General features: G+C 42.7%; 1 protein-coding gene and 1 long non-coding RNA gene across 2 annotated transcripts; one reads left to right on the top strand and one right to left on the bottom strand.

Moving 5' to 3' along the window:
* Positions 1 to 11,911: 11,911 nt before the first annotated feature.
* Positions 11,912 to 16,577, top strand: LOC109766587 (probable cinnamyl alcohol dehydrogenase). Its single transcript, XM_020325366.3, has 4 exons — positions 11,912 to 12,216; positions 14,223 to 14,336; positions 14,734 to 14,961; positions 15,709 to 16,577. Exons 1-4 carry the CDS (start codon positions 12,125 to 12,127, stop codon positions 16,355 to 16,357), a joined length of 1,083 nt encoding a protein of 360 aa, XP_020180955.1. The 5' UTR covers positions 11,912 to 12,124; the 3' UTR covers positions 16,358 to 16,577.
* A 1,213-nt stretch (positions 16,578 to 17,790) lies between these two features.
* On the bottom strand, positions 17,791 to 19,189 carry LOC109766586 (uncharacterized). The gene is made up of 3 exons (XR_002233671.4): positions 18,562 to 19,189; positions 18,299 to 18,450; positions 17,791 to 18,095 (listed from the first exon to the last, which is right to left on the bottom strand). It is a non-coding gene; the product is annotated as an uncharacterized lncRNA (long non-coding RNA).
* Positions 19,190 to 25,090: the final 5,901 nt, after the last annotated feature.

Genomic DNA, 25,090 nt, shown 5'->3' on the forward strand with positions numbered 1-25,090 from the left:
TACTTTTTAATGCGCTTCAGCCTTTTCAACCCTCACGCAATACATGAGCGCAAGCCATGGATATAGCACTATAGGTGGAATAGCATATGATGATGGAGGTTGTGTGGAGAAGACAAAAAGGAGAAAGTCTCACATCGACGCGGCTAATCAACGGGCTATGGAGATGCCCATCAATTGATGTCAATGTGAGGAGTAGGGATTGCCATGCAACGGATGCACTAAGAGCTATAAGTGTATGAAAGCTCAAACTGGAAACTAAGTGGGTGTGCATCCAACTTGCTTGCTCATGAAGACCTCGGGCATTTGAGGAAGCCCATCATCGGAATATACAAGCCAAGTTCTATAATGAAAATTCCCACTAGTATATGAAAGTGATAACTCAAGAGACTCTCTATATAAAGAACATGGTGCTACTCTGAAGCACAAGTGTGGTAAAGGATAGTAACATTGCCCCTTCTCTCTTTTTCTCTCATTTTTTTGTTTTTTTCTCTTTTTTTGGGTGGGCTTCTTTGGCCTCTTTTTTTATTTGGGCTTCTTTGGCCTCTTTTATTTATTTTTAAAGTCCGGAGTCTCATCCCGACTTGTGGGGGAATCATAGTCTCCATCATCCTTTCCTCACTGGGGCAATGCTCTAATAATGATGATCATCACACTTTTATTTACTTACAACTCATATTACAACTCGATACTAGAACAAAGATATGACTCTATATGGATGCCTCCGGTGGTGTACCAGGATGTGCAATGATCTAGCGTAGCAAAGATATCAAAAAACGGACAAGCCATGAAAATATCATGCTAGCTATCTTACGATCATGCAAGGCAATATGACAATGAATGCTCAAGTCATGTATATGATGATGATGGAAGTTGCATGGCAATATATCTCGGAATGGCTATGAAAATGCCATGATAGGTAGGTATGGTGGCTGTTTTGAGGAAGATATAATGAGGCTTATGTGTGATAGAGCGTATCGTATCACGGGGTTTGGATGCACCGGCGAAGTTTGCGCAAACTCTCAAGGTGAGAAAGGGCAATGCACGGTACCGAAGAGGCTAGCAATGATGGAAGGGTGAGAGTGCGTATAATCCATGGACTCACATTAGTCATAAAGAACTCATATACATATTGCAAAAGTTTATTAGCCCTCGAAGCAAAGTACTACTACGCATGCCCCTGGGGGGATAGATTGGTAGGAAAAGACCATCGCTCGTCCCCGACCGCCACTCATAAGGAAAGCAATGAAAGAACACCTCATGCTCCGACTTCGTTACATAACGGTTCACCATACGTGCATGCTACGGGACTTGCAAACCTCAACACAAGTATTCCTCAATTTCACAATTACTCAACTAGCACGACTCTAATATCACCACCTTTATATCGCAAAACTATTGCAAGGAATCAAACATATCATATTCAGTGATCTACAAGTTTTATGTAGGATTTTATGACTAACCATGCGAATGATCAATTCCTGTCATCTCTCTAAATAGATATAAGTGAAGCAAGAGAGTTTAATTATTTCTACAAAAGATATGCCCACTCTCTAACAAATATAAGTGAAGCAAAAGAGCATTCTACAACTAGCGGTTTTCTATGTGAAGAGAAACAGGCAATCCAAACTTCAAATGATATAAGTGAAGCACATGAAGCATTCTATAAAGCCATACTCAAAAGATATAAGTGAAGTGCAAAGAGCATTCTATAAATCAACCAAGGACTATCTCATACCAGCATGGTGCATAAAAGAAAAATGAAAAGTAAATGCAAAAGACGCTCCAAGATTGCACATATCGCATGAACGAAACGAATCCGAAAACATACCGATACTTCTTGAAGAAAGAGGGGATGCCTTCCGGGGCATCCCCAAGCTTAGACGCTTGAGTCTCCTTGAATATTTACTTGGGGTGCCTCGGGCATCCCCAAGCTCGATCTCTTGCCTCTCTTCCTTCTTCTCACATCGAGACCTTCTCGATCATCGAACACTTCATCCACACAAAACTTCAACAGAAAATTCGGTAAGATCCGTTAGTATAATAAAGCAAATCACTACTCTAAGTACTGTTGCAAACCAATTAATATTTTGTTTTTGCATTGTGTCTACTGTAATATAACTTTTTCATGGCTTAATCCACTGATATAAATTGATAGTTTCATCAAAACAAGCAAACTATGCATCAAAAACAGAATCTGTCTAAAACAGAACAGTCTGTAACAATCTGAACATTCACCATACTTCTGGTACTTGAAAAATTATGCAAAAATTAGAAAAAATAAAAAAATTGTATAGAAAGACAGTGCAAAAATAATCAGAACCGTTTGACGTTCCAGTATAAAATTAAAAATCGCTCACTACAGCCAAAGTTTCTGTCCTGCACCGCACAAACCAACAAGCATTGTAAATATCCTAAAGGAAAACCTTGGCACATTATTTTTATAATACAATGGAATTGTACAAGGGGATAATTATTTTTGTTGAAAAGTTTCTGTAATCAAGATTTGCAAAGTTTCTGCGAGCATGAACAAAGTTCAAGGAGCTCTCCCACTTCAACAATGCTTGTCTTTCTCACTTTCACTTTCCTTTTTGAAAAGTTTTAGGTTCCCCTCTTTATCTTATTTTTATTTATTTTCTTTTGTTTTTAAACTATATGAAAGCACTCAATAGAAATAAATGACTCTCTAAAACTTCCGGGTTGTCTCCCTGGCAGCGCTTTCTTTAAAGCCATTAAGCTAGGCATATAGTGCTCAGGTAGTGAATCCACCCGGATCCCAAGGTATACCAAAGCCAATTTTAATTAACAATGATTTGGCATTTAGTAATGAGCACAAAGTAACATATATCATGTAATGACAAACTCTAACTCTCTTCCTATGCATCGGCATGTCATAAAAGAACAATTCATGCACACATAGTAAAGGCCAATGCATAGTATAAGCAGTTTCTTGCAATTTTATCGTGTGGGAAACATAGAGAGGTGGAGATATAGTTCCTCTCTCATAATAATTGCAAGTAGGAGCAGCAAGCACATGCATATTATACTCATCAAAATCATCATGTGTAGTAGTAAAAGGCAACCCACCAATATAATCCTTAATAAGCACAAACTTCTCTGATATAGTGTAGTTTGGAGAATTCAAAAAGATAATAGGACTATCATGTGTGGGTGCAATAGCAACAATTTCATGTTTAACATAAGGAACTATAGCAAGTTCATCTCCATAAGCATAATTCATATTGGCATCTTGGCCACAAGCATAGCAAGCATCATCAAAAAGGGATATTTCAAGAGAATCAACGGGATCATAACAATCATCATAGCAATCATCCTTCGGTAAGCGCGAAGGGAAATTAAACAATGTATGGGTTGAAGAGTTACCCTCATTAGAAGGTGGGCACGGGTGATCAATCCGCTCTTCCTCCTTTTGTTCTTCACTCTTCTCCTCATCTTTTTCATCCAATGAGCTCACAGTTTCATCAATTTCTTCTTCCATAGATTCCTGCAAAATATTAGTCTCTTCTTGGACAGCGGAGACTTTCTCAATAAGCGCATTAATATAGGAATTATATTCATAATTATCATAGCAATATTTCAATATAGCAAAATTTTCAGACCTATAAACATCATCATCAAAAGCTTCATACTTTTCAAACAAAGATTCAATTTCATAAGCACCCTTAAAAGCAACAAATTCTTCTATTTGTTCCACATCATAGTAATCATATATACCATTAGCATAAGAAGCTAAGGTTTCATTATCATTAAATTTGCATGAAAAGGGAAGGTGTGGAGCCTTCATCCTAGAGCAACAAGTGTAATCATAACTCAAGCATACTTGCCGAGCATACCACTTCAATATATAAATTTGATCCCATAATAGTTTCCCTTTCTGTGTCAAGCGATAATCCCTAAAGTATTCACGTTGATCCAACGTTACTCCCATTACCAAATTGAATGGGGTTTTCTCTGGATTATCAAAGTAGTACATAATATCTGTCACATAACGAGCATCGAGGGTTTTAGGAGGTTCCTCATCTCCATGAGTAGCAAGTACACCTAATTTTTTGGGTATTTCGTGTTCCATATCCATAACTAAAGATAGAGAACAACTTAGAACAACAAATAAAAATTACTTAGTGATAAAGCAAACAAGCACACACGAGAATATTCACCCCTCGCTATTGCTCTCCGGCAACGGCGCCAGAAAAAGGTCTTGATAACCCACAAGTATAGGGGATCAATTGTATCCTCTTTCGATAAGTAAGAGTGCCGAACCCAACGAGGAGCTAAAGGTAGAACAAATATTCCCTCAAGTTCTATCGACCACCGATACAACTCTACGCACGCTTAATGTTCGCTTTACCTAGAACAAGTATGAAACTAGAAGTACTTTGTAGGTGTTTTTGGATAGGCTTGCAAGATAATAAAGAGCGCGTAAATAAAAATTAGGGGCTGTTTAGATAAAGACACAGTAAAGTAAATATAGCGAGTGTGGAAAAGTGGTGGTAGGAGTTGCGAAATTGTCCATAAGCAGTTGACTACTTTACTAGACCAATAGCAAGTTTCATGTGGGAGAGGCCACTGCTAGCATGTCATCCCTTACTTGGAATTCTATGCACTTATGATTGGAACTATTAGCAAGCATCCGCAACTACTAACATTCATTAAGGTAAAACCCAACCATAGCATTAAGATATATTGGTCCCCTTCAATCCCGTATGCATCAATTTCTATGCTAGGTTGAAGCTTCTGTCACTCTTGCCCTCACATAGTCCTATCAACATACAACTAACCCTATGGTGTGATCCATGAGCGCGCTCATATGAAGGACAGCAACATAACTACAAGCAAGTTAAATCAATCATAGCAATTCATCAACCACCGATAGGACAACGAAAATCTACTCAGACATCATAGGATGGCAACACATCATTGGATAATAATATGAAGCATAAAGCACCATGCTCAAGTAGAGGGTACAGCGGGTTGCCGGAGAGTGGACCGCTGTAGATAGAGGGGGGAAGGTGATGGAGATGTTGGTGAAGATGGCGGAGGTGTTGGTGAAGATCGCGGTGATGATGATGGCCCACGACGGTGTTCCGGCGCCACCGGAAGTGAGGGGGAGAGAGCCCCCCTCCTTCTTCTTCTTCCTTGACCTTCTCCCTAGATGGGAGAAGGGTTTCCCCTCTGGTCCATGGTCTCCTTGGCGTGGGAGGGGCGAGAGCCCCTCCAAGATTGGATCTGTCTCTCTGTCTCTCTCTGTTTCTGCGTTCCCGCATTCTACCCTGGCACCGTTTCTTTTATATATGGAGATCCATAACTCCGATTGGATTGAAACCTTCGCCCAGATCTTTTTCCAAAAATTAGCTTTCTTGCGGCCGAAGAAGGGCATCAACAGCCTTATGGGGGGCCCACGAGGGTCAGGGGCGCGCCTGCCTGGAGTGGGCGTGGGCCCCACCCTTGTGGCCACCTCGGGCACCGTCTCGCGTTGATTTTACTTCCCAAAAATCACAAATATTCCAAAATAATTCTCCGTCCGTTTTTATCCCGTTTGGACTCCGTTTGATATGGGGTTTCTGCGAAACATAAAACATGCAACAAACAGGAACTGGCACTAGGCACTGTGTCAATATGTTAGTCCCAAAAATAATATAAAAAGTTGCCAAAAGTATATGAAAGTTGAATAATATTGGCATGGAACAATAAAAAATTATAGATACGACGGAGATGTATCAGACTACGTCTTCGTCCCGCCACAATCCTAGACTTCGTCATCAACACCAAGCACATTAACCAGCTAAGTCGCTTTCATGCTCAAATTTCCTCCAATCCTTTAATTTTTGCTCAGTTCAACCAATCATTATATTTGTGTTAAACAAAAAAGTTGTTTGTCAAAAACGTTGTTTCTTAAAAACATTTCTTTTTCCCATGTTAACTGGAGGGCTCTTAAATTTTATATGAGTTGTTTTATAATAAATGTTTTCTCCTAAGTCGTTGCAAAGTCTTTTTGTACTACTCCTTTTTCCGACGCAAGTGTGTGGTTAGTAGCCGGATAGCCTGGTTTCTCTCTCAAGCCGCTCAAGTTTAGTTCGCTAAACTAGCTTAACCTATTTTATATTTTTTGGTTTTTCGAGCTTATAACACTTTTAACCTATTTAATGTTTTCCTTTCAGGAGGCGGAACATCCTCTTGACCAAGGTGTTCTGCGTAATGGTTTTACACCGTAAATCCTCTCCGACCCGTAGTTCAGCATCTTTCCTACCGAGTTGCACCTCGGCATTGTCAAAACATACACGCAGTTAAACTAGTTCCCGAGGAGATTCGATCCTCAGGTTGGTCGGCTGCACCCAACCTGAGTCTCGGGGGCTACTGCATACCGTCTGCCGGTTTTGGCATAAATTCCATAAAAATCAACCCACGGCCGAGGTGGTGCACCACCTCGGAAGCAGTCTGGCATAAAGCTCGGATGCAAATGGCTAGATCCATATAGGACGTTTCCGGCATTAAGCTCGATTGAACTCCTTCAACTTTTTTTCAAGACCGAGGTAATTTATGACACCTCGGATGCAGACCGACGTTGGAGCTCAGTTGCAAAAAGATACCTCGTATACATTCTGGAGTTGGAGCTCGGATGCAAGAAGACACCGCCACACAGGAAAAACTTCAAACCCGAGGTGTAGCGTAAAAATAACAAGGCATTGATAGAGGCCTAGAACATAAAGGGGCTCCTTGGATACCTGACATGTAAACTCTTCGGATTCACCTCAGCGATCCTCAAGATCAAAGATGGAAAGATTTGTTGAACCAATTTTCAAGACCGACGAGCGAAGATGAAGAACAGTTCGAAAAAACTAAGGAGCGTCCCCAACTTGAAGACCGGTTCAGGCGACTACTGAGGGTGTCCCGGACTAAGAGGTCCTCGGGCTGCCGGCCTATCTCTCATGGGCCGGACTGGTGGGCCGCTCTTGATTTATCAAAGGAAGGTCGGACTACAGGCGACCCTATGCTCTGGAAGGAAGACTCCACAAGACGAGGACTCTTCTAAATCCTAGGCCTCCGGTGCATTATATAAGCCGAGGCCAGACTAGTCAATAGATCATCTGAGAACCATCATCCTATTCAATCTAGGGTTTAGTTCATCTGATCTCGTGGTAGATCAACTCTGTAACTATCATACAAACACATCAATACAATCAAGCAGGACGTACGGTTTTACCTTTTCGAGAGAGCCCGAACCTGGATAAATACTGTCTCTGCGTTCCTTGTTCCCCATCGATCCAAGATCTACAGCTTAGGCCCCCTACCCGAAATCCGCCGATTTTGACACCGAGAGTGATGTTGTTGAGATTTTTTTTATGAAACTGATGAAAAAACTCAGAAGCAAGAGGAAAAAAACAAAAATGAAGAGGGAAAGGGAACATGCATAAAAAGGTTGTAGGAAGGGGCAAGCAAAACACTAGGAGGTGAAATAGGAACCATACATATATTTTTGGATATATAGTTATATTAGATAATTACCCATGCATTACAAGGGGTGCATAAATATTCCAGTAGGCTACCTTATGATTTACCTGCCCGTATTAATTTGACCGAGTACAAAAAAAATAGGAATACGTATTTGATAATGAAATCACTCCTTTGCACGCGCGCGTGCCAACACGCGATGCAAGCTGCGAAGCTGAACAGAAAAGGGACTCGCAACGTGATCTAGCCATGCTTTCCTATTAAACCTCCACGCTGCATGATATCTTTTCCTTCCTAATTTTCCTATTAAATCTCCAACTAATCTAGTAATCTTTCTCCCCCCTGAATTTCAGAGGTGGGCCCTCCTTAATTTCCTATTAAACGTCTAACTAATATCTCCCCCCCTGAATTTCAGGGTGGGCCCTCCCCAATTTCCTATTAAACCATGTGCTAAATTTCTATTAAGCCTCCGTGTAATACTCCATTAAAGAGAACGGGGATACGGAGTGCACTTTGCTAATATTTGGCTGGTCGGAAATTGAACGCTTCAACGCTCGCGCGTTGAATAGCCACGCCAGGGGAGCACCCCATCAGACTACTGATACGTGGCTTCCTATCAGACTACTCGATGACGGTAGGATTAAAACATGTTATTCATCCGATCCAGTAGACAGGAGTTAGACGTTGAGTTGTCTCTTTCCTCCACTAATTACATGCTTCTGGTAACTGATCCTATAGCATGTCCTTCATGGACGAGACTTGCCTGCTCTCCCGGCGTGTGCCCATCCGTGCTCCCGCATACGTGGCTTGATTTGATTGGAACAAAATAAGGCCCGGCCTCACCTCCTTAAAATCAGGGGGGAGATGATTAGATTAGAAAGAAAAAAGAAAAAAAAGACAGCCGTAGGATGAAGTGGGAGCACGGATGGGAGCATGGGGAGAGAGCAGGCAAGCCAGATCCGTCCTTCCTGGCCGCTAAACTCTCTGTCCTCCACTAATTACGCGATGAATTCGTTACTGAATATTTTGCTTTCAGCTTGCCGTAGGATGAAGTGGAAGCACGGATGGGAGTATGGGGAGGGAGCAGGCAAGCCAGATCCGTCCTTCCTGGCCGCTAAACTCTATGTCCTCCACTAATTACGTGAATTCGTTACTGAATATTTGCTTCCAGCTTCGTTTCTAATGTTTGACCGGGGAAGCTTCCAAACCTATATCCTAGTAAAATATAATCAAACAGTGATTTAGTTCCTTCAAATAAAAAAAAACATTTTCTCACATGTTTCAAAAGTATATATCAATCGGGTGCTTCCATCAACTATAAAATTGCTTCCAACCAAATAGTACTGAAATTGCTTGTGAAACAATTTCTTTTATAAAGAAAAAAATTGCTTCGCAAAGGAATCATGTGGAAGCACAACTTGAATGACGACGCGTTGTTCGAAAAACATATTTCCGCTTGTTTCAAAAGCATCATTTTGGTGCTTCCATCAACTATAAAATTACTTTCAGCGAAATAGTAATAAAAATGCATGTGAAACCATCTTATTTGCATAAAGAAAATTTTGCTTCACAAAGAAATCACGTGGAAGCACAACATGAATCACGACACATTATTAGAAAAAACATATTTCTGCTTGTTTCAAAAGCTTCAATTTTGTGCTTCCATCAACTATAAAATTGCTTCCAACCAAATAGTAGTAAAATTGCAATTGATACCATCTTGTTATATACAGAATTTTTTTTGCTTCACAAATATTGAGAGTAATCATGTGCAAGTAATGTTTCCAAACACCAATCATGCTTCCTAGTCTATAGTTCCCCGATATGCTCCATCCAACTGTGTCTGAGCTTGACAATCTACATTTCTCCCACAAATCTGCGGGTGTCAACGCGCGGCGAGCGTCGATGCCATTGAACGGCCAATGATCTTGACATGTGGCCACCGAGTGTGCCATGCTAGTTTTGCTTTCAAACTGATCTCATGTTGCGGACCGTGCTTAGTATTGATCATCATGTTATGCTCACTGTCGGCAAGGCGTGTTCTTCCGCTGCTGTCGACCCTGCAAAAATTACAAAATGAGTTATTTGAATTGAATTCAAACACAACGCCTACAAAACATTATGAAGCATTTAAATGAAGCAAGCTGGACACGGTTTAGAAGCGCATGTATGAAACATATAAAGCAAACTATACTCGGTGAAGAACTACAGTTATGTATGTACGAGGCGAATTGGATGTGGGGAAGAAACACAAATATAATACGCACCAAGCATGGAAATTTAGAAGCATATATACTCATACAATATCAAAATAGTATCTGCATAGACACAACAAATTCAGCAAAAAAGAACATCCAAAAGGGGCGTGGGTTGATTCTTACGGCTTCTGGTCCTCCATGCATTTATTGATCCTTCGGCTTGCATGGTCAGGCAACCACACCAGTGGCCACCCCAGTTGGAGATGGGCACCACGGCACGTACGGAAGGGTGGCGCTCCGAAGCGGTGGATGGGAAAGAAGTGGCCGTGTTGCTCGACGACGATGAGAGGAGAAGGCACATGCATGCAAGGCCAGGGGAGAAATGGATTTGGGAGGTGCGTGGGTTGGCAGCAAGGAAATCGGGAGGGATACGGGAGCTTAATTAGGGAGACGTTATGGTACGGGATTTGTGGGTAGTTAGTTCCTATCCATGGGGGATTTGTTTGTCTTTTTTTTCTTTTTGCACAATATGTGACCGTGAGATCTCAATTGAATCAATGGTCGTCTACTAGTCTGACGCTAGCCTCCTTATTAGCCTACAGATAGGAAGTGTTTCCCTTTGATAAACACCTGTTCGACAAGCACTTATTGGCTTAAAAATTATGATTTGTTAAGTAAATAAGAGGTCGAGCAGTTGAAGCGGTGTTTAGACAAAATCGGTGGAAAAAAAGATATGGAAGGGAAAGAAAATCAAAACATGGGAGAAAGAGGGGTGGGGGAGGGGGGTACTTAAGGTTGGACGAAAGAGTAGCGGAAGACAGAACCATACTTTTTTTTGTAAAACAAGATAGTTGCTTGTGTATTGCAACATGATATAAATATTATAATATGTTACCTCCCGATTTTACCTTACCATATTAATATTACAGTGTATATTTGTGTTTACCATATGTCTTGCCCGTGATTTACTTTCCCAAACAAAATGAAGAATTGTATTCGGTAAACACTTACTCCCTCCGTCCCAAAATAAGTGTCTCAACCTTAGTACAACTTTGTACTAGAGTTAGTATAAAGTTGAGACACTTATTTCAGAACGGAGGGAGTATTTGGTAAGGACATACTTGCTTATTAAAGAAAACATAGTTTTGTTTCATAAATTAATAAAATATAGGGCAGTTAAGGCGGTTTTCGGTAAAACTGAGGGGGCGGGTTCAGATATAGAAGGATTTTTCTTTTCAAAACAGAGATAGGAAAAGAGGAATTATACTTACGCTTGGACGAATGTGGAGGTGAACGATAGAATGTTATTTCGTTACAAAGTAGGAGAGATAGCTCGTAGTTTTACCTGCCTATTTTAATATTACGATGTAAATATGTGTTTACTAAATATAATACATGCCCGTGATTTACTTGCCTAAATAAGATCTAAAATTTTATTTGGCAAGCATTTATTGGCTTATCACAGAAAATATAATTTTATCTTGTAAATCACTGAAAGATAGGGTAGTTAAGGCCGTGGTTTTTCATGTAAAATCGATGAAAAATAAAAGATATAGATGGGACTTAGAAAAACAGATAGAGAAAGACGAACATACTTTTTTTAGAACACAATACAGACGCAGACGCTTATATATACGCCCATACACTCATCTATATGAACACACATGGATACCGTACCCCTTTGAGCTCCTCCGAGTGACTGAACCGGCATATCCTCTTCAGATTGACGAAGTCACGTCTCCTCTCTCTGAACACACATTGTCAAAAATTGTAAAATAAATTCAGAAATAATGCGAGTACCAGGACTTGAACCCTGGTTGACTGGGGATAACACTGCCCTCCTAACCATCCAAGGTTGGTTTGCGACGAACGTACTTAAGGATGGATGAATGAGGTGGTGGAAAACAGAAAAATTACGTTCTTTCGGACAGGAGAGATTTCTAGAGTAGAGATGGTAGAGAATAAGATGAAAACGCACACAAATATAATACTCTCTTAGTGCCATAATATAAAAGGGTTTTTGACACTAGTACATAAGGTCTTCCTTATTTCATACCAGTATTGCACATTTATTTGTTTCTGGAATCATGTGAGTCTTTAATTTTAGAGAAAAAGGTCCTGCGAATCAAACAAGCACGGAATTAAGCTCTGTGCTGCGTCAACTGTGGGGTGGCATCTGTAAACTATCGAACGGCAAGCGTGATAAGCATTTAAATAAAAGAAGCAAAAAACAAAAAGAGACAGGCAGAACTATAGCCACAGAAGATCGTTCCGCAGTATCCTTCCTGGCAAGTGGCAACCCACCCCACCAACTCTCGCCATTGGCGGCCCTATATAGCTCCGCAACCCTTCCATCCATCCCGTACCACTATCGAGTATCCAGGCAAAGGCAAGTGCAAGTCCTCCCAAATCCACGCATCCCTCGCCCGCGTCTCCTCCCGTTGCCGCAGCAGCAAGAGATGGGCAGCGTCGACGCCTCCGAGACGACGGTCACCGGGTGGGCCGCCAGGGACGCCACCGGCCACCTCTCCCCCTACAGATACACCCTCAGGTACGTACGATCGGCCGTCCGAATCGACCCTCTGGACGATCTACCATTCCTCCCCGCATCCTCTGCTCTCGGTGTTTCCTTCGGCGGAATCTGTTCTTGTTCTTCCGTGTCGTGCGGCATGCATGTAATTGCATCGGCCGTATGCCGATACGCGACGAGGTTCTGAAGAGCAGCGGAGGGATTTCAGTCCCCTGCCCAAGAATCCGATGCGTAGAGCTCTGAAAGATTGATCTCGACAGTGGCTCCTGCTTTTCAGCCCCCACCCGGTTGATGGGCCGCAACCGCATGATGAACGCGCTGCGCTTTTTTGCCGTTACGCTTTATGCACCACTTCGGTTCGGAGGGCCCGCATCTGATAGCCGATGCTTTTTACCTGCGTGTTTGTTGTGTGTACGGTGCATGTTCTTGTTTCTCCGTAGGATTGCCGTCTGTGTGTATTGCAAGCAAGTTGTTCAGTTGCGCGTGTAAATGCATAGAGTACGGCCGTGTTTCTCAAAAGAGTAGAGTACCCCTGTACGGGTCAGCTAAATTTAGCGAAGCTAATGAAACATGTACGGGTATTTTTAAAGAGCTGGTGTATTTTGCCTCGTAGTAGATCTTAGTCACGTTTTGAAGTTTCTTGGTTGACATATCCTTATTTCCGTATTATTACTATATATGTAGTAGTATTTCCTATGGTCTAAAATTGCACCAATTATTTGCAAGTATACATACTTTTCCGGACTATGATGTTAAGCTAAAATTGTGCAGTTTTTAGGTGACAGTGATTTACGAAGATATTGGTAACCTAAAAAACAATTTATTTCTGTTTTGGTAATTCACAAACACTTGAAATTATTTGTTTCCACAGTTTAGGCTCCGCTCATCCGTGTGAATTTGACACCTGTAAAATAGATACACCAATGTTTTGCACCAAGTCCAGTTACAATGACAGCACCAATATTTCACAGGGTATCTGTATGGTAACTGATACGAAGTACTCCCTTTGTTCGGAATTACTTGTCGCGTGTATGGATGTATCTAGATGTATTTTAGTTCTAAATACATCCATTTTTACGACGAATAATTTGGAAAGGAGGGAGTACCACTTTGGTTCAGGGTTCGCCTAGGACCCCTAGGTGCATGCATATACGCGTGCAGCGCACGTGCCTGCTCTGTATTTGCACTTGCACAAATAGACACCACTAGATAATACGAGTAGTAGTACTTGTTGAAATTAACTAGTCAGTTTCGGGAGTGACGCATGCTTGAGGCTAGTCATAGTGGGAGTAACTTAGCTAGTAACATAGCGCACTTCAAGAAATTTTTGCTTGTGTGGCAAGTATTTAATGTGAGGTGGTAACATAATATGTTACTGTAACATAGCGCTTCCCAAGACAAGATGGGTCTACAAGCTAATAAATGAAGCCATCTATGACACTACTATCATGTTACTTTGTATTATGAAGGTAGGAACTTAGACTAGTACTCCCTCCTTTCCGGTTTATATAGCTTATCTCAAAATTTTAGGTTTTCCATTTTATAAGGCTCAATTTGGTTGTTCCCCATCATATGTTCAGATTTCAAGGTGCATTAAATCATTGCATGCAATTATTAAGAGAAAATTGACCAATGCATGTACTTTATATATGCATGCATTGCAATTAATGCACTGGTAAACATAATTTTTTGAGTAAAACAAGAGCATTAATTGGGTGCTCTTGCAAACTACAAAAAGTATTCCACCACTCATCATCTATCTTGGTTGGTGAGATTTTTGAATTGAGCCCTATAAATCGGAAAGGAGGGAGTATCATGCATATGACACTAGTCTAAGTTACTCCCCACTATGACCAGCCTGAAACCGAATGGCACTTGCGGCAGAATAGTCAGCCAATTTTCTCGTGTCCTCTTGTACCGAGGAATCTTATGTTTTGACATGGAATAACTGAGTAAGCATCTTCTTCAAGACAAGAATCTAGAGCCATAGTTTTTAATCTTTGTGTTTTGCCATGCTGTGGCAACAGGAAAACAGGACCTGAAGACGTGGTGTTGAAGGTTAAGTACTGCGGCATCTGCCACACTGACGTCCACCAGGTCAAGAACGACCTCGGTGCTTCGAAGTACCCCATGGTCCCAGGGTAAGCAACCACAACTACCTACGACTAAAATAAATGTAATTTTCTTGATGAATCCGAAATTAAAATGAAGATAAACCCTGTTAGTAGTTTGCAACACAAAGTCCATCTGAGAAGAGAATGGCAGCAGAATCATGCGTGAAGGTGGGGCATGTAGTAGGAATTTGGTGGGTGGTGGTGCCGTCAGACTTCCAGAAGCAAGGGAGCACTGAGATAGAGCGTGCGTCACTTTTAGCATTATTTTTCTCCTATCATGGTAGTAGGTAGAGACGTAGACACTGAATATGCGCCATCAGTTCGGAGAAAAAAATGCGTAAAAAGGACTCCATCAACTATCATCATCACCTTGTAGTGCGGATTGATAATGTTTCTTGGTGGCTGACAAAATGATGCTATTCAGGCATGAGGTGGTTGGCGAGGTGGTGGAGGTCGGGCCGGAGGTGAGCAAGTTCCGGGCCGGCGACGTGGTGGGCGTGGGGGTGATCGTGGGGTGCTGCCGCGACTGCCGGCCGTGCAAGGCCAACGTCGAGCAGTACTGCAACAAGAAGATCTGGTCGTACAACGACGTCTACACCGACGGCAAGCCGACGCAGGGCGGCTTCGCCTCCGCCATGGTCGTCGATCAGAAGTGAGTTCTATTTTATTACTACTGCAACTATTCTTGCTAGCAAAGCCATTGCACCCATCAGTGTCATCTGTTAGATCTACCGAAAAGGACATATGGTAGCAGGACTTTTTCAATGTGGTTGGATCAAATCACAGTCGAGAAATGGTTGTAGTGGAAAAGAAGGATGCTATCTGAAACTTAGAAAGGTGTGGTGCATGCGGAGAGTCAGATAAGGGTTGGTGTGCATGCTGCGATCGGCTACTTTTCCTTGTGGAATTGTGAGCAACCAGTAGCAGTGCGATGAGAAAAAAGGACGTACTAGTAGGTTTTCGTTCCTTTGAAGCAGACTAACCTGCTCATGATTCGTCAGTCGTCACCTACTACTTCTACCCATGCAGTTTGATCCACAGCGACGTTGCTTTGACACCGATGGTAACGACACCTTAGTGAGTTGGTATACGTACCATTCTAAGAGTGTCTACCGTGTCAAGGTCTGATCAGTTCTGTTCAGTGTCGTCCTTCCAAGTTGGTGACTAACACTTGCGTCGGCGTGATGTAACGATATTGGCATTGGAATCAGTCACGCACACACATACTCCCTCCGTTCCAAAATAGATGACCCAATTTTATACTAATTTTGTATAAATAGATGACTCCACTTTGTAATAACTTTAGTACAAAGTTAGTACAAAATTGGGTCATCTATTTTGAAACGGAGGGAGTATGTATTTATGAAAATTAAGTTGTGTTGCGTTTGGTCGCGTGCAGGTTCGTGGTGAAGATCCCCGCCGGGCTGGCGCCGGAGCAGGCGGCGCCGCTGCTGTGCGCGGGGGTGACGGTGTACAGCCCGCTGAAGCACTTCGGGCTCATGACCCCGGGCCTCCGCGGCGGGATACTGGGCCTGGGCGGCGTGGGCCACATGGGCGTGAAGGTGGCCAAGTCCATGGGCCACCGCGTGACGGTGATCAGCTCGTCCAACAAGAAGCGGGCCGAGGCCATGGACGACCTGGGCGCCGACGCGTACCTCGTCAGCTCCGACACCGACCAGATGGCCGCCGCCGCCGACTCGCTGGACTACATCATCGACACCGTGCCCGCCAAGCACCCGCTGGAGCCCTACCTGGCGCTGCTCAAGATGGACGGCAAGCTGGTGCTGATGGGCGTGATCGCGGAGCCGCTCAGCTTCGTGTCCCCCATGGTGATGCTGGGGAGGAAGACCATCACGGGCAGCTTCATCGGGAGCATGGACGAGACGGAGGAGGTGCTCCAGTTCTGCGTCGACAAGGGGCTCACCTCGCAGATCGAGGTCGTCAAGATGGACTACGTCAACCAGGCGTTCGAGAGGCTCGAGCGCAACGACGTGCGCTACCGCTTCGTCGTCGACGTCGGCGGGAGCAACATCGAGGACGCCGCCTGATCGACGGCCGGAAAAGCAGAGGGAGAAAGAGCTAGACTGAGCGGCGAGTGCAATGACAGTATCATGTGTGCCCGTGGCATTTGCCTGAACTTGATGCAGTACATGTTTGTGACCTGTTTCCGTTTTCAATCAGTGTGCGCGCGTTCGTTCCCGTGGAGATGCATGTTTTGGTATGAAATCCGGCCTTAATGATGATGATATCTGTGTATGGAGTTATAAATGGCGGTTTCTTCCTGTTGAGCGCGCACATTTTACTTACTGTTAGTACTAGATGATATCCCGCGCGTTGCTGTGGTATTTGGTTGAAATACATTTTGATCAAATTGGTTAGATTGGTAGGAAACAAATCATTCAAAATTCAAAGATGGCCATTAAGCAACAATCCAATGTATATATTGATCTCCGTTGCAACATTTTGCTAATTGTAAATAAGTGCAAGAAAAGGCACCAAAGGATGAAGTGTATATATTAAACATGCTGCATTTTGCCAATGCATGAAGAACGCAAAAACTACAGGATCACATAGATGAAAGGTCACCAAATAGATGGGTAAAATAGTAATTTTGTATACCTTATTCAAATCAAAATGGGCAGTATGCAGCACGCAAAAATGTATAAAAATGCAAAATCAATATGTATTACAACAATTTGTCAAAAGATTAACAGAGAAAATAGAAGCACAAAATATGAACTGCATGAAATAACTTATTGGCCACAACAGAAATAATTTCGTGAATCAATTAACAATATTTCGTTATTTGTGTGTTGCAAAGAAAATATATAGCAGGTAAAAATCGTAACATATTTAAGGATGTGCATATTTTGAATTCCGATGCCTCTATACCTATCATAAACAGTGCAAAGGCACACCAATAGATGGCTTGAAATTGCAGCTCTTATATGAAGATAAACTGTGAGTAGGGCGTTTCGGTGCCCAGGCTCATCTGCACCCGGTTAGAAAAAAATCGTAAAAAATTCAAAACAAAATCAAAAAATTCCAAAAAGAAATTGTGCGGTAGACAATTTGATGCTTGAGGCCAGCTTAAAATTTCAAGTCATTGGACATCTGAGCAGCTCTCAGCAAAAAAGACAAATCGGGCCAAAACAGTACATGAACAGTAAATATTTTTATAGACCCCCAATTTGTCATTTTTGCTGAGAGCTCCTCGATGTCCAAATGATTTGAAAATTGGAGCGGATCTCACGCATGAAATTGTCTCTCACACAAAAAAATTGGATTTTTTTTAATTTTTCTATTATTTGTTTTGAATTTTTTTGTCAACGCGGGTGCAGATGAGCTCAGGTGCAGAGATGGATTTTCGATAAACTGTACACTACCCTCTTCAATGGAGTAAATGGCAAACTTGCATACTGTCAGAAAAGCATAGTCCCAAATTAAAAGAGGAAAATAATGATACAATAAACACATAGTAAGTGGCAACAAATGCAGTAAAGTGGAAAGGATTATTTGTGAAGGAAACAAAATTATGTCTTGCTACGCATCATGCCATTACATTACATGTTAGTAATTGTTGGAAAAGCATGAGAAAAGCAAAGACATCTATTAGCAATCAAACACTATGTAAGCAAAATAATAATATATACAACCTTATGTCCATGTGAAATGAGCATTATCTTTGCTTCATATGTTGGCCTTGGATCATGCCACATCTCTATAGACATGCCTTTCCTACATAGAACTGCTCGGCAATCCCCAACATTTGCAACCAACAACTGCCTGCGAGATAAGAACAAAAACAAAAGTTTGAATGCATATGCAAGTACAATTATATTGTATCACAAATGTAGAGTGCATCTGTAGGTGTTTTGACTGTATGCTCATCATACCTTCCCAAGAACAAAGATGTAAGAGTTGTGGTTCCCTACGATAGAATGATGACTAAATCATTTGCAAGTGCAACGTCAGTACTCAGTACTTACGAAAGCTCTGTTGATTGAGTTCGTGACAGATTCAGAAGAAGAAGAAAAACATCTCGTACTGCTTCTAGGAACTCTGAATCCTCAAATAACAACCTCATGGCATGTTTTTTCATGTAGGATGCTGCATCAAAACCTCCATGGCCATGAAAAACCTACTCACAAATAACACAGTTAGTTCAGATAGTGCAAGAGAATATCTGTGAAGTCCATGTGAGAGTAAAATTCATAGGGCGGGTTGGCTTGGTGTTGGTGGATGACATTACCTGAGCGGAAGGATACTATAGGAAGCCGCCTGCTTGGTTGCCTGGTCGAACAGATCGAAACGGGCCTATTCATTCGTTTCCAATTGCGTGGAGAGGTAAAATGACTGGACTATCTAGGAGACGACAGATTACTGATGTACAACTGATGTACACCGGATCCAATCCTGTTGTCGTTGCTTCGATCCTAGTTGGCGACGGACGGGCGGACGGTGAGGACAAACTTCATGGTTGGGCAAGTTGCAAAACCAGGTCGAGCTTTGTGTTTAAGTAGATCAAGTGGAGGGGCGAGAGAAGGGGAAGGGGTGAAATTGGAGTAATTAAGAGAAGGGGAGGCGGGGAGACCGGGAGAGCGAGATTGTTTGTATTCCGATAGATGAATCGACCTTTTGGATCGGGAGGCCAGTGAGCTTCTCTTCCCGAGGTGGGGTCCAACCAGGGATGGCCGTGTCTGATCCGTTCGAGGCCGCCGGAGCAAGGACGACCCAGAGAAGCACAAGGACATGAGGGAGAGGAAGGCCGCCGGCGGGAGGAGGGCCGGAGCAGAGCAACAATTCCTTCAACTCTGACCGGGGGGGGGGGGGGGGGGGGGGGGGGGGCAAGGGGGGAAAAGATGGATCCATGAAAGGTTGCGAAAGTACATTTCTACACGCAGGAGCAAATGCTCCAAGTATGAAGAGTAAAATAAAAAGATAGAAATAATATTCAAAAAAATCTGAATTTTTTTTGACATACTTTCACAAATGTTTGCTGCGCATGCAAAATTTCATCGTGAAATCACATTTGTGGAAGACATGCCAAAAAAACAAAATCAGGGCTCCAAAATGCTTTTGTAAGTAACATTTTCAGAGCATCGATTTTGGTTTTTTTACCACACCTTCCACCAATGTGATTTTACGACGAAATTTTGCATGCACAACAAACATTTGTGAAAGTATGCCACAAAAAAATTTCAGAATTTTTTGAATTATTTTTTAATTTATTTGATGTTACTGTTCACACCAGGAGCATTTGCTCCTGGGTGTAGAAACTGAAGGAAATATGCCCTAGAGGCAATAATAAAGTTGTTATTTATATTTTCTTATATCATGATAAATGTTTATTATTCATGCTAGAATTTTATTAACCGGAAACTTAGTACATGTGTGAATACATAGACAAACAGAGTGTCACTAGTATGCCTCTACTTGACTAGCTCGTTGAATCAAAGATGGTTAAGTTTCCTAGCCATAGACATGAGTTGTCATTTGATTAACGGGATCACATCATTAGAGAATGATGTGATTGACTTGACCCATTCCATTAGCTTAGCACTTGATCTTTTAGTATGTTGCTATTGCTTTCCTCATGACTTATACATGTTCCTATGACTATGAGATTATGCAACTCCCGAATACCGGAGGAACACTTTGTGTGCTACCAAACGTCACAACGTAACTGGGTGATTATAAAGGTGCTCTACAGGTGTCTCTGATGGTACTTGTTGAGTTGGCATAGATCGAGATTAGGATTTGTCACTCCGATTGTCGGAGAGGTATCTCTGGGCCCTCTCGGTAATGCACATCACTATAAGCCTTGCAAGCAATGCAACTAATAAGTTAGTTGCGGGATGATGTATTATGGAACGAGTAAAGAGACTTGCCAGTAACAAGATTGAACTAGGTATTGAGATACCGAAGATCAAATCTCGGGCAAGTAACATACCGATGACAAAGGGAACAACGTATGTTGTTATGCGGTTTGACCGATAAAGATCTTCGTAGAATATATGGGAGCCAATATGAGCATCCAGGTTCCGCTATTGGTTATTGACCGGAGACGCGTCTCGGTCATGTCTACATAGTTCTCGAACCCGTAGGGTCTGCACGCTTAAAGTTTGGTGACGATCGGTATTATGAGTTTTTGTGTTTTGATGGACTGAAGGTAGTTCGGAGTCCCGTATATGATCACGGTCATGACGAGGAGTCTCGAAATGGTCGAGACGTAAAGATCGATATATTGGACGACTATATTTGGACACCAGAAGTGTTCCGAGTGGTTTCGGAGAAAACCGGAGTGCCGGAGGGTTACCGGAACCCCCCCGGGAGAAATAACGGGCCTTATGGGCCTTAGTGGAGAGAGAGAGAGAGGGCTTGCCTATGGCACGCCACGCGCCCCTCCCCCTCTGGTCCGAATTGGACTAGGAGAAGGGTGGTGGCGCCCCTCTTTCCTTCTCCCTCTCCCCCTTCCTTTCCCCCTCCTAGTAGGAGTAGGAAATAGGGGAGTCCTACTCCTACTAGGAGGAGGACTCCTCCTCCTGGCGCGCCATAGAGGGCCAGCCGGCCTCCCCCCTTGCTCCTTTATATACGGGGATAGGGGCACCTCTAGACACATAAGTTGATCTGTTGATCTCTCCCAGCCGTGTGCGGTGCCCCCCTCCACCATATTTCACCTCGGTCATATCGTAGCGGTGCTGACGGAACTCTCCTGTGAAGCTCTGCTGGATCGGAGTTCACGGGACGTCATTGAGCTGAACGTGTGCTGAACTCGGAGGTGTCGTACGTTCGGTACTTGGATCGGTCGGATCGTGAAGACGTACGACTACATCAACCGCGTTGTGCTAATGCTTCCGCTTTCAGTCTACGAGGGTACGTGGACAACACTCTCCCCTCTCGTTGCTATGCATCACCATGATCCTGCGTGTGCGTAGGGTTTTTTTTACATTACTACGTTCCCCAACAGTGGCATCCGAGCCAGGTTTTATGCGTAGATGTTATATGCACGAGTAGAACACAACTGAGTTGTGGGCGATACAAGTCATACTTCTTACCGGCATGTCATACTTTGGTTCGGCGGTATTGTTGGATGAAGCGGCCCGGACCGACATTACGCGTACGCTTACGCGAGACTGGTTCCACCGACGTGCTTTGCACATAGGTGGCTGGCGGGTGTCAGTTTCTCCAACTTTAGTTGAACCGAGTGTGGCTACGCCCGGTCCTTGAGAAGGTTAAAACAACACTAACTTGACGAACTATCGTTGTGGTTTTGATGCATAGGTAAGAATGGTTCTTGCTCAGCCCGTAGTAGCCACGTAAAACTTGCAACAACAAAGTAGAGGACGTCTAACTTGTTTTTGCAGGGCATGTTGTGATGTGATATGGTCAATACATGATGCTATATTTTATTGTATGAGATGATCATGTTTTGTAACGGAGTTATCGGCAACTGGCAGGAGCCATATGGTTGTCGCTTTATTGTATGCAATGCAATCGCCCTGTAATGCTTTACTTTATCACTAAGCGGTAGTGATAGTCGTAGAAGCAAAAGTTGGCGAGACAACAACGATGCTACGGTGGAGATCAAGGTGTCGCGCCGGTGACGATAGTGATCATGACGGTGCTTCGGAGATGGAGATCACAAGCACAAGATGATGATGGCCATATCATATCACCTATATTGATTGCATGTGATGTTTATCCTTTATGCATCTTATTTTGCTTTGATTGACGGTAGCATTACAAGATGATCTCTCACTAAATTTCAAGATAAAAGTGTTCTCCCTGAGTATGCACCGTTGCCAAAGTTCGTTGTGCCGAGACACCACGTGATGATCGGGTGTGATAACCTCTACGTTCATCTACAACGGGTGCAAGCCAGTTTTGCACACGCGGAATACTCGGGTTAAACTTGACGAGCCTAGCATATGAAAATATGGCCTCGGAACACTGAGACCGAAAGGTCGAGCGTGAATCATATAGTAGATATTATCAACATAGTGATGTTCACAATTGAAAACTACTCCATCTCACGTGATGATCGGACATGGTTTAGTTGATTTGGACCACGTGATCACTTAGATGATTAGAGGGATATCTATCTAAGTGGGAGTTCTTAAGTAATATGATTAATTGAACTTAAATTTATCATGAACTTAGTACCTGATAGTATTTTGCTTGTCTATGTTGTGGTAGATAGATGGCTCGTGCTGTTGTTCCGTTGAATTTTAATGAGTTCCTTGAGAAAGCAAAGTTGAAGGATGATGGTAGCAATTACACGGACTGGGTCCGTAACTTGAGGATTATCCTCATTGCTGCACAGAAAAATTACGTCCTGGAAGCACCGCTGGGCGCTAGGCCTGTTGCAAATGCAACTGACGACGTTAAGAACGTCTGGCAGAGCAAAGCTGATGACTACTCGATAGTTCAGTGTGCCATGCTTTACGGCTTAGAACCGGGACTTCAACGACGTTTTGAACGTCATGGAGCATATGAGATGTTCCAGGAGTTGAAGTTAATATTTCAAGCAAATGCCCGGATTGAGAGATATGAAGTCTGCAATAAGTTCTACAGCTGCAAGATGGAGGAGAATAGTTTTATCAGTGAACATATACTCAAAATGTCTGGGTATAACAATCACTTGATTCAACTGGGAGTTAATCTTTGAGATGATAGTGTCATTGACAGAATTCTTCAATCACTGCCACCAAGCTACAAGAGCTTCGTGATGAACTACAATATGCAAGGGATAGATAAGACAATTCCCGAGCTCTTCGCAATGCTAAAGGCTGCGGATGTAGAAATCAAGAAGGAGCGTCAAGTGTTGATGGTCAACAAGACCACCAGTTTCAAGAAAAAGGGTAAAGGGAAGAAGAAGGGGAACTTCAAGAAGAACGGCAAACAAGTTGCTAGTCAAGAGAAGAAATCCAAGTCTGGACCTAAACCTGAGACTGAGTGCTTCTACTGCAAGTAGACTGGTCACTGGAAGCGGAACTGCCCCAAGTATTTGGAGGATAAGAAGGATGGCAAGGTGAACAAAGGTATATGTGATATACATGTTATTGATGTGTACCTTACTAGAGCTCGCAGTAGCACCTGGGTATTTGATACTGGTTCTGTTGCTAATATTTGCAACTCGAAACAGGGACTACGGATTAAGCGAAGACTGGCTAAGGACGAGGTGACGATGCGCGTGGGAAATGGTTCCAAAGTCGATGTGATCGCCGTCGGCACGCTACCTCTACATCTACCTTCGGGATTAGTTTTAGACCTAAATAATTGTTATTTGGTGCCAGCGTTGAGCATGAACATTATATCTGGATCTTGTTTGATGCGAGACGGTTATTCATTTAAATCTGAGAATAATGGGTGTTCTATTTATATGAGTAATATCTTTTATGGTCATGCACCCTTGAAGAGTGGTCTATTTTTGTTAAATCTCGATAGTAGTGATACACATATTTATAATGTTGAAGCCAAAAGATGCAGAGTTGATAATGATAGTGCAACTTATTTGTGGCACTGCCGTTTGGGTCATATTGGTGTAAAGCGCATGAAGAAACTCCATACTGATGGACTTTTCGAATCACTTGGTTATGAATCACTTGGTACTTGCGAACCATGCCTTATGGGCAAAATGACTAAAACGCCGTTCTCCGGAACAATGGAGCGAGCAACAGATTTGTTGGAGATCATACATACTGATGTATGTGGTTCGATGAATATTGAGGCTCGCGGCGGGTATCGTTATTTTCTCACCTTCACAGATGATTTGAGCAGATATGGGTATATCTCATTAATGAAACATAAGTCTGAAACATTTGAAAAGTTCAAAGAATTTCAGAGTGAAGTGGAAAATCATCGTAATAAGAAAATAAAGTTTCTACGATCTGATCGTGGAGGAGAATATTTGAGTTATGAGTTTGGTCTACATTTGAAACAATGTGGAATAGTTTCGCAACTCACGCCACCCGGAACACCACAGCGTAATGGTGTGTCCGAACGTCGTAATCGTACTTTGCTAGATATGGTGCGATCTATGATGTGTCTTACTGTTTTACCGCTATCATTTTGGGGTTATGCTTTAGAGACGGCTGCATTTACGTTAAATAGGGCACCATCGAAATCCGTTGAGACGACGCCTTATGAACTGTGGTTTGGCAAGAAACCAAAGTTGTCGTTTCTTAAAGTTTGTGGCTGCGATGCTTATGTGAAAAAGATTCAACCTGATATGCTCGAACCCAAATCGGAGAAATGTGTCTTCATAGGATACCCAAAGGAAACTATTGGGTACACCTTCTATCACATATCCGAAGGCAAGACATTCGTTGCTAAGAATGGATCCTTTCTAGAGAAGGAGTTTCTCTCGAAAGAGGTGAGTGGGAGGAAAGTAGAATTTGATGAGGTAACTGTACCTGCTCCCTTATTGGAAAGTAGTTCATCACAGAAATCTGTTCCTGTGACTCCTACACCAATTAGTGAGGAAGCTAATGATGATGATCATATAACTTCAGATCAAGTTACTACCGAACCTCGTAGGTCAACCAGAGTAAGGTCCGCACCAGAGTGGTACGGTAATCCTATTCTGGAGGTCATGTTACTTGACCAAGGCGAACCTACGAACTATGAAGAAGCGATGGTGAGCCCAGATTCCGCGAAATGGTTTGAGGCCATGAAATCTGAGGTGGGATCCATGTATGAGAACAAAGTATGGACTTTGGTTGACTTGCCCGATGATCGGCAAGCCATAGAGAATAAATGGATCTTCAAGAAGAAGA

Source organism: Aegilops tauschii, chromosome 6 (assembly GCF_002575655.3).
Source record: "Aegilops tauschii subsp. strangulata cultivar AL8/78 chromosome 6, Aet v6.0, whole genome shotgun sequence".
Taxonomy (NCBI): Eukaryota; Viridiplantae; Streptophyta; class Magnoliopsida; order Poales; family Poaceae; genus Aegilops; species Aegilops tauschii.